Source organism: Mirounga leonina, unplaced genomic scaffold (assembly GCF_011800145.1).
Source record: "Mirounga leonina isolate KUSES-001 unplaced genomic scaffold, KU_Mleo_1.0 Mir_129, whole genome shotgun sequence".
NCBI lineage: Eukaryota > Metazoa > Chordata > Mammalia > Carnivora > Phocidae > Mirounga > Mirounga leonina.
The window spans coordinates 50,352,936-50,368,112 of NW_023270323.1; the positions used below are offsets into that span (position 1 = coordinate 50,352,936).

The window sequence follows — 15,177 nt, forward strand, 5'->3', positions numbered from 1 at the left end:
GCCTCAGTTTGTTTCCCGAGATTAAGAATTCCTCATATCAGTGAGGTCATTTGATACATGTCTTTCTCTGATTGACTTATTTCGCTCAGTGTAATACCCTCCAGTTCCATCCACGTCGTTGCAAATGGCAAGATCTCATTCCTTTTGATGGCTGCATAATATTCCATTGTATATATATACCACATCTTCTTTATCCATTCATCTATCAATGGACATCTTGGCTCTTTCCACAGTTTGGCTATTGTGGACATTGCTGCTATAAACATCGGGGCGCACGTACCCCTTCAGATCCCTATTTTTGTATCTTTGGGGTAAATACCCAGTAGTGCAATTGCTGGGTCGTATGGTAGCTCTATTTTCAACTTTTTGAGGAACCTCCATACTGTTTTCCAGAGTGGCTGCACCAGCTTGCATTCCCACCAACAGTGTAGGAGGGTTCCCCTTTCTCTGCATCCCCACCAACATCTGTCGTTTCCTAACTTGTTAATTTTAGCCATTCTGACTGGTGTGAGGGGATATCTCATTGAGGTTTTGATTTGGATTTCCCTGATGCTGAGCTAAACAAATAAGAATTTTTAAGAAACACAGTTTTTTGCTCTAGCATACCCTAAAAGATCTGCAATATTTGTACCTAACAGAGCAAAGAAAACTTTGATGACTTCAGTTGTCATTCGATCCTGCTGAACTTTTACAAATGACATCTCTGTTAAGTTCTCGGTCTCCCAGGATAGGAATGTTCCTGATTCCATTTGCCTTCAAACTACTGGAAGCTAAGCAGCAGCCAGTCTGCAAGGCCTTCCTAGAAGGTACAGAGAATGGGAGCCTCCTAGTGGGCCTGCTAATCACACACCAGGAACTCAGAGTTCCCCCCTCCTCCTCCCCTCCCTTTTTAATCTTTTTTATTCTAACTCCAGAACAAAAGGGTCCTGACTAAAGTACACAAAACAATCTAGGGAGCTAGTTCCCTCTAAGGAAATCAAGTTTTCAAGCATATGAAAAACATTTATTTAAATGCAAACAACTGGAAGGTAGGAAAAGATAAAACGAATTTGTGTTTAGACTAGCAGCTCATGTTAGTGTCAGGTTACTAGTGCTGGGTGTTTACTCTAAGTTCTTGAAACCAAAAAGCTGAATTTAAAAAGCTAAATCCTTCAGTTCCAACTTGCATGACTTCATACTGACTGTCTTCAATATATGTAACTTTATTTTAATGGAAAACGAAATTCTTGTAATGAGTTAAGATCATTTTTACATTGTAATTCCTCCCCAGTACAACTAAAACAATCCATTTTATTGCAGACATTAATTCTGGCTCTACTACCAGCCCTATGCCCTCGGGTAAGTGGCCTCGCCTCTCCAAGGCCCAGATTTCTCATTTGTAAAATTGGGATAAAGACTTTTATTTTCTCAAGAGAGTTGCTGTGTAGATTGAGATAAATTATATAAAGCAATTAGCACAGAACCTGGCCCCAAAACCTCAATAAATGTAGCTATCATTAAAATTATGTTTACCCCCACTGGTGACATATAAAGTATGCTTCATAAATACATATGAATCACATAGGTCATTGTTTCCTTTCCCCTAAGTGTGTTTTGAAGACAATACTTTTCAGGAAGGCACATACCTAATACTTACTGTTGTGGGGTTTTTTTTAACAATATGCCTAAAATTAAACTCACCAGTGAATATACAAATATAAACATTTAAATATATATACCTCCTACTGGTTTTGTTAGTTAGAACCTTGCTTGATATAATTAGTATCTAAACCCTGAGATAGTAACAGAGTGTCCTTGTTCTTGGGAATTGTGTATTGAGGTTTGCAACTTATTTTCAGATGGCTCAGGGAAAAAAACAAACAAAATCAAACCTGCATATACAATACATGGTAAGAGGCAGGAAATATTGCAAAATGTTAGCAATTGCTGAGTCTAGCTTAAAGTGGGCTAACTATGGCTGGCAGCCTGCTGACAGCCCATTTTTGTAAAGATTTATTGGAACATAGTCACACCTATTCCTTTATGTATAAGATTTCTTTCTGCTTTTGAGCAACAGCAGAGGGGAGTAGTGCGACCATATGGCTTGCAAATTCTAAAATGTTTACTATCTGGCTCTTTACAGAATAAGTTTGTGGGGCACCTGGGTGGCTCAGTCGGTTAAGCGTCTGCCTTCGGCTCAGGTCATGATCCCAGGGTCCTGGGATCGAGCCCTGCATCGAGCCCCGCATGGGGCTCCCTGTTCCACGGGAAGCCTGCTTCTCCTCCCACTCCCCCTGCTTGTGTTCCTGCTCTATTTCTTTGTCAAATAAATAAATAAAATCTTTAAAAAAAAAGAAAAGTTCGCCAACCCTTGGTCTAAGTGAAAGGTATGTGGGTATTCATTGAAATTTTCTAAAATACAAAGTTAGACAAAAGACATCTACTGATTTGATTCCCATCTTTTTATAAGCAGGACTTAAATTAGAAAAGGATTTTCCGTTCTAAAGGATAAGTGGGTCATGGAATTCTATGAAAAAATGAAATTGATGATATAAAATATACTAATAATAAAGTGATCAGAAAATAAGGAAACTTAGCCATGGCTTTATTGCTGTTTTATGTTAGGTATGCTGGTGACCTGACAGCGTATCTGTGGACTGGCCTAGTGCCCAATGTCCCAATTAATAAACTGGAGCAGCATTTTGATATAATAAAAGGACAATTTTTCAAAACATTTTCAGGACTTTGTAAACTAATATTTGAAGTTAAAGCCACCCAGTAATCCATGTGAATACTATTAAATACCAGATCCTCAAACATTAAATAGTATTGTTATTATAAAGTTTCTGAATTATTATATTTGCACAGAGTAACGACAAGGAAGGGACAAATATAGAGAGAAAATGGATCTTTAAGTTGGACTTTTGTTCCTTTGTTTTCTTTTTTTAAGATTTTATTTATTTGACAGAGAGTTAGCGAGAGCAGGAACACAAGCGGAGGAGTGGGAGAGGGAGAAGCAGGCTTCCCATCGAGCAGGGAGCCCAATGCAGGGCTTGATGCGGGGCTCGATCCCAGGACCCTGGGATCATGACCTGAACCAAAGGCAGACGCTTAACAACTGAGCCACCCAGGCGCCGTGTTCCTTTGTTTTCAAAAGAAAGAGGGATATATGAAAACATTAAGTGAGAATGAGTTACAAAGAAACGTCTATGGAAAACCCCATTCTCAAGAATAGCAAAGAGCTTAATATGTAAGATACACAGAAACACTGATACTTGCAAATATTACAATAAAATCCTGGTAATCCAGAATGCTTAGAAAATGAGCTGTTTTATGTGTTTGTTCAAGTTGCTTACCAGCTGAGTTTTTGCCCTTGCAGCACAAAAAGGTTTTGAATGGGACTCTGTAGCAAAATATAGGACACGGTCTATGGCTTCTTAGATATATTTGACTGTTGTGATATTTAAAAGCCATAAACATGACTTTGACTGTTGGACTGGAGCTCTTATTCAGAAGAAGTATCAGGGCCCATGTGGATGTGGTACTCTATCTCCCTTACGATAAAGCAGTGAACATTCTGAGTTCCTGTGTCCATGTTTCCTAGTTTTGTTTTAGTATTTTTTTCCCTTGCTGTCAGCAGTCCTTTCTTCCTGCCCAAGGAATGTCTAACACTCACAATTCTGTCCCAGCCTCTCTAATTTGCTACATTTAATCTGCTACTGTCTGACCAATTGAAGATGCTCAGAAAATTTCCTCTGCTTTTATTTCCACATAGTGCAAATTGGATTCCCAAGACCAAACAACTCTTCAACGTGCAAAGCTTTGATGTGTAAATGTCCTAACAACCGCTTAGACCCATCTTCCCCACTACAGTATTGAATGCTGGAAATGTGGTTAGTGCGACCCAACCCAGGAACTGAGTTGTTAATGTCATTTAAGTTTAATTAATTGAAATTCAAAATTAAGAACTGACATTTCACTGTTATTGGAAAATTTAAGTATATTTGAACAATTTAGGTATCAAAATCTACTTTTTCAACTGTAAATTTTATGAAATGGTAATACATTTGACCTTTCGACAGCATGGGGGTTTAGGAGTTAGCAACCCCCCATGCAGTCAAAAATCTATGTATAACTCTTGACTCCCAAAAAGTTAGCTATTAATATCCTTCTGTTGACCAGAAACCCTACCGAAACATAAATAGTCAATTGACAGGATGCCTGGGTGGCTCAGTCAGTTAGGTGTCTGCCTTTGGCTCAGGTCATGATCTCACGGTCCTGTGATGGAGCCCCATGTTGGGCTCCCAGCTCAGCGGGGAGTCTGCATCTCCCTCTCCCTCCCTCTGCCTCTCCCCCCGCTTGTGCTCTGTCTCTCTCTCAAATGAATAAATAAAACCTTTAAAAAATAAAAAAAATAATAAAGTTTAAGATGTTATAGTACTGCAAAGTGAATTCAAACCCTTTACCAAGGTCACAACAACACGACCCTGAAGCTATCAGACCATCAGATCTTTGGTGGCAAGGACCCTTTCTGCTATGGCACTTTCTCCTCTCCAGAACCCAGCACAGACCCATGCAAAACAGGTGCTCAAAGATATCTGTTCAGTGCATATGCAATGGATTTTAATTTATTGTATCAGAGACAGGTGACTCTGGAAAGGAAAACTCATTGGTGCTAGTCTCAAATAAAGGTACTAGAAAAAGGAAACTGTATTACTATTACTGAAATTCAGAATGAAATTTTTCCCTACAAAGAGAGGTGGGACAGAAATAAGTACGTAGAAATCAGCTCTCCTGTCCCCAGATGCTTCAAGCAGCTGTTAATGTCACAAAATTGCTGCAGGTTCTGAAATAACATTCCTAATTAAAGTACATACTGGAAAAACAAAATGTTTTACTTAGCATTTGCACAGACCGATTAGGAATTTTAGGGAATAATAATCACGGGTGCTGCCATCCGTATCATACCTATTTCCAGGGGGGGCACACAGTTCTGAATAGTACTTGATTTTGGGCTCGGTCCCACTGGTCCGCATGGTGGCCACGCCCCCGTTAGCAAAAGTAAAGGTGATCATTTGGCTGCTTTTGCTAGTTGGGAGAACCTGAAAAAGACCCATATCAAAGTATATCACTAAAATTTTAGAAGAAAAGTTCAGCAGAAAATTCCTGAAATCTTCCCGTAGAGAAAAAAACAAGCTGCATGGAAAGGACTGAATAAGTGGCATCAACATCCCTTTATGTGGCACACAGTAGGCCTCAGCTAGTTCCTGACGGAATGAAAGATCAGACCCTCAACAGCAGTCCTGGAAACTAAGCGATAATGGAGCACTGCTTTCAAAACTGCGAGTCAATCAAGTGTGAGTGTAGAGTGAGACATTTTCAGACTTAAATGCCTCCAAAAATCGACCTCCTATTCATTTTTTTTTAGGAAGCTACTAGAGGAGGTGATTTAGGAAAGTAACTATAGTAAGAGGAAGTCATGGGGTCCAGGAGACAAGCATGCACCCCATAAGTGGTGAAGGGCGTTCCCAGGATGACATGTGTGTACTCAACACAGAGACGAGCTGGCCCTGCCTGGATGGGGGACCAGAAGGGAGGCCAGTGGAAACAAAAGAGAACAGATAAATTTGCATTGGACCATGTGGAAAACCCTACTGAGAGGCATCCGAAGGAATGTAGGAAGACTGGAGATCGTTACATAAAAATCCAAGAAAATGAAAGAACAGAACAACTATTATAGAAAAGATAATTATACAATTTGGGGGAACCTAATCAAAGTACACAACTTAGCTAAGTGGGAAACAATAGTTACTAGTCCTAATAATGCAAGCACAGGATCTGAATTCACCGGAAGAAGGGGGAAGAGTGAATGCAAGAAATGTCAGATTTCAATCCTTATCTCCATAATAGAAAAGTAATAAAGTCCAACACTGAGAAGCCCAAGCAACACCACATGAGCAGGTTATTTGCAATTTGGTGGTAAAATGCCAGGCGAGACAACTCAGAGGGAAGGGGGCTGTCTTGACATGGCAAAGAGATGGTGGAGGTTGGGCTGCCACATTTCATCATGACTCTTTCAAAAATATTTCTCTTTAAAAATATATTGTGTGCAGATGAAAATTTAGAAAAAAAAATAAAAAGGAAATATCAAGGATGTCTAATATCTCATAAGAATAGTCTCACTCTCCTTTCCCAACCCCCTGCCATTAGTTAGCAATACTCTTCTGCCCTATTTGAGCCTTTTGACTCCAGTGGAGGATCCACGTGATGTGAAGAATGCAAACTCACGCTTTATAGCTAACAGTGCCTGGACATTCAGGGAACAGAGTAAAACGAACTAGGAAGCAAACAGTGTTTCTCAAAGTATGTACTGGTAACATCAGCATCAGGAGGGATCTTGATACAAATGCAGATTTTGGCCCCCACCCCAGATCTACTCATTCAGAAACACCACGGCAGGCTGCCATACTTGATGTATTGAGCAGGTGCCCAGACAAAGGAAAACCCAGATCTGGAGGCAGAAGACCCAGATGTGACCACAACCATCACCAACTAGCTGTGCGACCACAGGCAGGTCCTACACTTCCGAGCATTGATTTCCTATGTGTTACATGGTGACGTTGGTTTAGATGACTAGTGACGATCCTTGTAGTTCTAGCCCGTGATTTTTAACTTTCTGTTTATTTCGATAGCATATTTATAGTAATGCCGGAATGCCTAAAATCAGCTTCAGTTAATTCCATGATTAAATAAGTTAATCTATTCAAAGTATAATAGAAGGTAAATACAGAAGAGTTTAGTTGATAAAAGATAGTATTACTTACAGCTTTTTTATCAGGTTGGCTATCGTCATAGCCAGTTGTAAGATCCCTAATGCCAGCAATTTCAAATCTGCCACAAGTTTTTGGATAATTATTCTTCCCATCGTAGTTTCTAAGGTTTTCAAATAATTTCTTAATGGTGCCTTGATCATGGCAGATAAAATATGAAGCTTTGGTAATATGGTAACCATATCTATCAAAACAAATATAAATAATTAAATAAGTAATATACAGCATGAGGACTCTATGTAATAATATTGTACTATATATTTGCAAGTTGCTAAGAGCATAGATCTTAAAAGTTCTCATCACAGGAAGAAATATTTGTAATTATGTGTGATGTGGATGTTAACTAGACTTAACTGCGATGATCGATTTGTAATATATACAAATATCGAATCATTGCATTGAATACCTAAAGCTAATGTCAATTACATCTCAATAGAAAAAATACAAATATGCAAAATAAGGAACAAATAATCCCACAGGATGTACACAAAACATACACAGAACATGTATCAACCAGTTTTAAACTAAATGAAACAAGTAACCATGACTGGCTACAAACGAATAATTTCGCATAAAAAAGAGGTACAACAATTGACCCCAGGGGTTGCCAAACTGCTGCCCGGCCTTCAGCCTGTATCTGGGGGTGAAAGTTTCATTGCACGGCAGCCACACCCCACCCATTCCCATATATGCCCCTGGCTGCTTCTCACTATAAAGGCAGACTTGACTAATGCCTCTAAAAACTCAATAGATGGTTCGGAACACCTTTGATCTTTTCCGATATCAGACACTTAAAATCACCTTCTTCAATTAGCTATTTCTGCAACTGATGTTCTCATTTGTTAGGGATTAACGCAGTCATGAGTGATAATTAGTATCAAATGGCTAAGCATCGAAAGAAAATGGGATCCTTTCCTTAGTTTCCAGAAGAAAGAGAATCCACAACCAAAGAGCGTTAGAAAGAACACTAGTGTCTGACACATAAAAACATAATAAAACATTGAAAACTATTACTTCAACTAAACAGAGTTAACAGAATAGAAACTTACTCAACATAGATGGCCTTTAGCTGCTGAGACAAAGACAGATTCTTGGTGGCTAGAAAGCTAGCCAGCTCTGCGCTGATGACTGCGGCGCTGACTCCATCCTTGTCCAGGACAAAAGGGCAGCACATGTACCCTGCAGAAACACGTGTCATGCGTACACCCTTAGGAAGGGGCTCCTGTAACGCTATACACGCACATTGTCTCCACGCAACTTGCCCATCGCCTACGAGGCTGTACGGTATGAATATGCGAATGCTTCTCATTTACCACCTTTATATTCAAGAATCCAGCCCAATGCCCAAGCGCAAGGCGGGCCTTCAAGATGTCCTGGTTGAATAACCTATAAGGAGACTGTCCCTCCTGGACAAACTGTTCATTCCCTACGTCCAGCCAAAACCCCTCCCGCTCACACAGAATGGTTTCCAGATGTTCTCATCAATGCTTATTCTGTCTTCTCCGAATTCCAACAGTTCTGGTGAGTTCTGTCCTTCACCTTGACACCTAGCCCATACTCTTTTGTGTGGTTACTAACACGATCTACGCAAACTGCCCTAGGCTAAGGTCAGTGTCATCTGTTTCTCTCAGAGTCACTATGTGATTGATATGCAATAAATAGTTGATAAACAAATGTAAGGAAAAAATTTTAACAAAAGCCATAGAAAGATAAGACTGCCAATTGTAACGAAAAGGAAAAAGCTGAGCTATTACACACTTCCTTTGATTAATTAGTTAAATGATATGCGGGAGCATCTGTGCTGCAGGAAATACAGATGAATCTTCTTTTTTTTTAAAAAAAAGATTTATATAGGGCGCCTGGGTGGCTCAGTCGTTAAGCGTCTGCCTTCAGCTCAGGTCATGGTCCCGGGGTCCTGGGATCGAGCCCCGCATCAGGCTCCCTGCTCGGCGGAAAGCCTGCTTCTCCCTCTCCTGCTCCCCTGCTTGTGTTCCCTCTCTCGCTGTGTCTCTCTCTGTCAAATAAATAAATAAAATCTTTAAAAAATAAAAATAAAAAAAGATTTATTTATTTGAAAGAGGGAGAGAGACAGAGACAGAGAGAAAGAGAGTGGGGGGAGAGGCAGAGGGAAAGAATCTCAAGCAGACTCCCCACTGAGCAGGGAGCCCAACTTGGGGCTCTATCCCAGGACCCTAAGATCATGACCTGAGCTGAAACCAAGAGTCAGACACTTAACCGACTGAGCCACCCAGGCACCCGCAGATGAGTCTTCTTATAGAAGTATAAGGTATAATAGCTTTTACGAAACAAACAGCTAAAAAATGCCCCACACAAACATCTGAATTTCAAGTTTTTCTACCTAGCTCCCCTTTCTCCTCACCTATGCTGACAATTTAAGACAAATGTTTCTCAGTCATTCTGGCTGGACTTGGAGCTGTCCTTTCAAGTGACAGTCACTTTGATGAAAGCCCCACAACCAAGTCCTCTCCTTTCCTCTGCACAGACTTCCGCCCAGCACTTTCGGAAGAGGAGTGAACCATATCAGATGCGGAGATCGACACCGCAGTTGAGGGAATACCACCACTCCCCAAAATATGTGGGGTCCTGAGCTCCAACCACCCAAGTGCAGAACATCACTGTTTTCATGCAGGGAAAGGCTTACATTAATGGCTTGGTTATTTGTGAGATACTCTTTTTAGCTGAAAGAAAATCTGAGAAGCCAACTGTAGGGTAGGACGGTCCAACACTCTTTGAGCGCCAGTGTACTCCCGGTCTTCTGTTACTTTTCTGAACCCCAATCCAAATCCCATTTATTTGCACTCTATATATTAGCTAGTGCTACAATCACCATTATCACTTCTTACCGATAGCTTCTTCGAATGCAAATAAGACATTCTTCCCCTGGTCTATTAGCTGTTTGGCTCGGTTTCCCATCCACTTAAAGCCAGTTAGTGTTTCCTAAAGGAGTAACCCAGAAGAGAAAGAAATGCCTTAGACCTTGTACAGAGCCAAAGAAATTTGAGAGGAAGTCCCAGAAACACGTTACCTCAAAGTGAAAGCCCTCCTTTAAGGCAATGGCTCGTAAGATTTTGGAGGATACGGTGCTCGACAACATGTATAAGTCTTTGAGGGCACTGTGATCTTGGTTCTTTTCTTTCCAAGAAGTAAAAAGCCACCAGCCCAAGAGGGCCCCCAATTCGTTGCCTGAAAACACTCTCCATTCACCACTGAAAGAAAAAACAACCAATGCTTTGCTGTGATCTTAAGAGAGATGCTGGAAGTCACTGGGACAGGACAATTAAGCCAAACAAGGCTTAGAGTGGTTTCTGCAAGTGCTCTTATCTTTCTTCTTTAAAGAACTGGTTGGAAACGTGACTGTCACTTCACAAACATCTAAGCAGCTACTCTGTCTCAACTGGTTTGCTCAAACCTCCCATCTCTGAAGAGCGAGGATACACAACGCTTTTATTTGTCTTTGGCAAAAGCTCTGGTTTTAAAGATGATAGAAATATGCTGGCAAGATCCCACCTCAGGATAATAGTCTGTGTATCTCAATTTTCGATCTGGTCAGTATTGAGGATTCTGGGAGGGCAACAGCCTAGCATGCCTCAAGAACAAGTTCATACTATAATGATCAGGACACCAGAAAACAGATGTGGGACTTACTCTCTTTTCCATAGTCCGCATAGCTAGAAGTACATTTCGTGTTTCAACAGGTATCATCCTGGGTGAACTTTCTAGAAAGTGATTAGAATTGAATCTGTTTGATGATAATCTGAAACCCTAATCTTTTGGGGTGCCTGGGTGACTCAGTAGGTTAAGCTTTCGACTCTTGATCTAGGCTCAGATCATGACCTCTCCCTCATTCTCTCTAAAAAAAGTTTAAATAAATAAATAAAACCCCCAACCCTTTGGCAGCACCCCACTACTCCCCAAACATCACATGTGCTGTTTGACACCCAAAACTGCTTGGACCCTGCCTGCCTTTCATCTTTTCTCTCCACTTATGTCCTATTAATTCTGGACAAACTCTATGGTCAAACTTGTCTTAAACACTGGGTATCCAACTGCTATTCCTCTCCGGTCTGCTCAACCTAAATTCAACATTTCCTTGAAGGTCCAGCTCCTTTGCCAAACCCTTTAGCAAATACTACACTGTAAAGCCAACTCCAAACAAAGGACTTGCTGGCATTAGGGACTGAATCATTAATTATAATAAAATCAATGATGAAATGAGAGAAGATAAATAGTACTTTCAATTCCAAGTACATCCTGGGTTGGTTTACTCGGCATGATGCTGGCCCCCAGAACAGCATTTTGCTGTATGTTAGAGGTTCAGTGACAATCTGTATAATAAATGGTAAATATTTCCAAATAGGTCCAGTCTCCCCAAGAACATTTTACTGCTAAAGATGTCACCCCGGTATGTTTTCTATTAGATAGGTCACCAAAATCAATTGTACCTGTCTTGCTTTTCTGCCACAGCAAGTCTATCAGCATCCGGATCATTTGCTAAAACGATTTTGGCCTTGGTTTTGTCAGCCAAGGCAAAAGATAAAGTCTGAAAAAGAGGAGGAAAATAAAAGATTACTTCAATCAAGAATCGGGCATATTGCAGTCTTTAAAAACATTCAGTTCTTTAAGAACTAAAAGAACTTTCCCCAAACGAAGGCAGAATTTTATTTCTGGAGCTGGTCTTGGCTGGTCACCTATTACTTCCTAAGCCAGAGGTCAGGTAATGGGAACATCAACACATGACCCACACCTGCCCGTGGGATTCACCCCACATCCGATAGCGTGTATGTGGCTGGACCGGTATTTCTAGGCCTTGCCAAGTGAGCAACCTGGTTGCTACCCTAACCTTTAAAAAGGTTGAAGGAACTATAATTTAAATAGCATTACTTCATATTAGAAAAATTAAGGAGGGGCGCCTGGGTGGCTCAGTTGGTTAAGCGACTGCCTTCGGCTCAGGTCATGATCCTGGAGTCCTGGGATCGAGTCCCGCGTCGGGCTCCCTGCTCGGCGGGGAGCCTGCTTCTCCCTCTGACCCTCCTCCCTCTCATGCTCTCTCTATCTCATTCTCTCTCTCAAATAAATAAATAAAATCTTAAAAAAAAAAAAAAGAAAAGAAAAGAAAAATTAAGGAATAAAAATTAAGGAATAAAAAAATTAAGGAATAAAAATCATGTGATGAATATCTATTCTATTACTGTTCCCTTTTCACATTTAGAAAGCACAGTAAACTCAATTTAAATTTAATTCAATTTAAAATATGATGTTGATTTCAGCTCTCACATCCTGATGCTAAGATATGTATTTTGAAGGTTCCTGTCAGAAATGGATGACTAACATATAAATATTTCTCATGATGAAGCTGAGTTTTTTGTTCAGCACAATGAAAACACATAAAAAGTTATTTTACTTGATAGTAAGAATTTTGGATATAACAGGTAAGTTTTAGAACAAAAAAGATTAGGTTACCAAGACACCTTTACCCTCCTCAGGATTCGGGTATTTCACTGTTGGGAACTCAGGATCGGGATCTTTCTGTTCGGGAACAGCCTCAGGAGGAGCAAAGCCAAAAGCCTTGAAAGCCGACTGCACAAACTCATGACCCACGCCATGGACAGAGGTGTGCACAAACTTCACCTTCGTCTCTCTGTTCACACTCCTGGGATTAAACATGCCATGCAAAAGGATAAAATATAGATGAAAGATGCAAGTATGGCTTGCAAAACTAGAAGCTCTGTTATCAAGGAACCAGATTCCTAAGAAAGTAAGAAATCAATGTATTAAGAAGGTACAAGACAACCGACTGTCTTTCTAATTCCATTTAAAAAAAGAAGCAAAACTTATCCACTCTTTCCCAAATATATACTCTACCCCCAACATATTCAAGTTTTAAATTTTACTCTCTAGTTATTTTCCGTAAATCTGATGACTTTCAGAGTTTGTTTTACGAGACAGCTTTCACACCTAGAGTGGGACTCAAGAAAGAACTCGGGGCTCAGGTTCCAGAAGAGACTCACGGCTGCCCGAGGGTGCCGGCCCATGGCAATGCCAGCACCCCGGCTCCTAATACTCTCTACTAGCTTCAAAATGATTTTCAAAATGTCCCTTTTTACAAAATGGGATGGAACACCTTAAACATAGATGTGTAAATTTTTTTTTTCTTTGTCAGGTAACAATCCTGTTTGTCAGATTACCCGGGGTCAGGGAATTAAAATAGAATAACAATAAATATCCAAAGTAAAAGTTATAGAAAGGTAAAAATAAGACTTAGAAGAATTCCAGGGGTGCCTGGGAGGCTCAGTTGGTTAAGCATCTGCCTTCAGCTCAGGTCACGATCCCAGAGTCTTGGGATTGAGCTCCGCATCAGGCTCCCTGCTCAGTGCGGCATCTGCTTCTCCCTCTATCCTTCCCCTCTGCTTGTGGTCTCTGCCTCGCTCTCTCTCTCTCTCTCTCAAATAAATAAAATCTTAAAAAAAAAAGAAAAATTCCAGAGTTCTAACTGCTAGAATCTTAGGTTATTGCCCTAACCTAACCCATTTCTTTTGAAAGTGAATAAATGCACAAGGTCTTCTCTTAAAATAGGAAATAACGTGCATCTGGAAAAATAAATATACAAGACTAAGTGAGAGCAAATCTGGAAAAAAACTGCTCAGATATTAAAGTGAAGTATAAAGCTATCATAATTAGAATAGTTTAGGACTAGATTAAAAAGGCAATTAAAGGAACAGAATAGAGAGCAGAAGTTGATCAAGTTTGAAATGGGAAATATATGTGAAAAGCAGTAATGGCTTCATGGTTAACATGCTTTGAAGACAGACTCTGAATTTAAATCCTGGAGTTCTGCCACTTACAAGCTGTGTGACTGTTGGTTATTTACTCAACCTCTCTGTGTCACAACTTTCTCATCTATAAAATGGTAATACACCAGAACCTACCCTCAGCATTACTGTGAGGATTAAAATGAGATTAAATTAATCAGTAAAAGTAAAGGCCTACAGAAGCTATCTATATAAGCACTCAATCTGTGTTGGGAATTATTTGATAAAGTGATATTTCCAATTAGTCAAAAAAGGTAGATTCTCCAATTTAATGTGTTGGTGTAACTGCAAAACTTAAAAAAAAAAACCAACAAACCAATCTGCTTTCCTATTTCATGTCTCACACAGAATTAAAAATCACTAATGACTGAAAAGATTTAAACATTATAAAATGTAAGTATGCAAGTCCTAGAAAAAAACAAGGGGGACTTTTTAAAAAAATAATCTTGGTGTAGAGAAAGTCTTAGTACGACACTAAACTCAGACCTCATAAATTAAAAGACTGATAGACATTATCCAATTTTTATGAGTTCATCAAAAAGTTTCAATAAAAAAGTCCAAAGGTAATAACAACAGAAGGGAAAACAATATTTGAAATAAATGAAGACTAGTTATCTATACGAGCAAAGAGGTTTCACAAATGCAAAAAATGAATACATACATAGAAAAATATAGGTAAAATAAATATGAAAAAATAGTTTATTCATACTTAAAGAGTCCAAATAAAGTAAGATATTACTTTCATCTGGCGAAATAAGAAATCTGATAATCCTCAGTATGGGTAAGATGTGTGGATCACATATTGTTGATACACTTGAGATATTACATCACTGTGTCTGATATGGTTGTGATTCTGTCGGTGGGAGCATGAACCGGTATAACGTGTTTGGAGAGCAATTTATTAGTCACGGCCAGCTCTGTCAATGCATGCACAATGCTGCTACCAGAACTGTAGCTCACGGTACCTACGCACGCACATGCACACAAGGACTCATGAATCGAGCATGTTGCCACCAGTGCTCCGTGGAGGAGCGAGCAAGTCCAAACCCCTGCCTCCGTGAAATCCAATCAGAGGGATGGAAGGAAGGTGCATAGATGTGTTTCGTTTGGTGTGTACACCGTTTACAAAATGGACCCGATAATTAAAAATGAGGAGATTTCACACTGAAAATGTAGGTTTCTCAATTCTCTCAGGGAGAACAAATCAGACCCTCTGGCAACTCTGGACCTCCATTTGCACTTGGTAACACTCAGCAACTGGGGTCCATGCTCTACCAGGGAGCCTCCATTCCCCGTGGTCCCACAAATACAATATTAGAGACAACCGAGAAATTGTGCCTCTTTAACATCAGTGGTTTCTTCCTGGAGGGGACTATCAGGAGTGGTGGACCCCACAGCATGTTACAGCAGGACAACACTGTTACTGGGCTTGTCTGCTTCTTACCTAACTGCACGTCCTGAGTCTGCATCCCTGGGTTACATACATGGCCACTGCCACTTACCTAACTGTACGTCCTGAGTCTGTGTCCCTGGGTTAC

The 15,177-nt window shown here is 40.2% G+C and overlaps 1 protein-coding gene and 1 long non-coding RNA gene across 3 annotated transcripts in view; one reads left to right on the top strand and one right to left on the bottom strand.

Moving 5' to 3' along the window:
- Nucleotides 1-15,177, top strand: part of LOC118010626 — a 46,208-nt gene that overhangs the window by 25,342 nt on the left and 5,689 nt on the right. The gene's annotated exons all lie outside the window — the stretch shown is intronic.
- PGM2 (phosphoglucomutase 2) overlaps nt 1-15,177 on the bottom strand; it is a 33,466-nt gene that overhangs the window by 1,073 nt on the left and 17,216 nt on the right. For both annotated transcript variants that reach the window (XM_035005155.1, XM_035005156.1), the window contains exons 7-13: nt 12,291-12,480; nt 11,273-11,370; nt 9,856-10,036; nt 9,674-9,767; nt 7,859-7,988; nt 6,804-6,993; nt 4,948-5,081 (exon numbers count right to left, since the gene is read on the bottom strand). In XM_035005155.1, the coding sequence (XP_034861046.1) occupies nt 4,948-5,081; nt 6,804-6,993; nt 7,859-7,988; nt 9,674-9,767; nt 9,856-10,036; nt 11,273-11,370; nt 12,291-12,480 (1,017 nt within the window). The remainder of the gene's footprint in view (nt 1-4,947; nt 5,082-6,803; nt 6,994-7,858; nt 7,989-9,673; nt 9,768-9,855; nt 10,037-11,272; nt 11,371-12,290; nt 12,481-15,177) is intronic.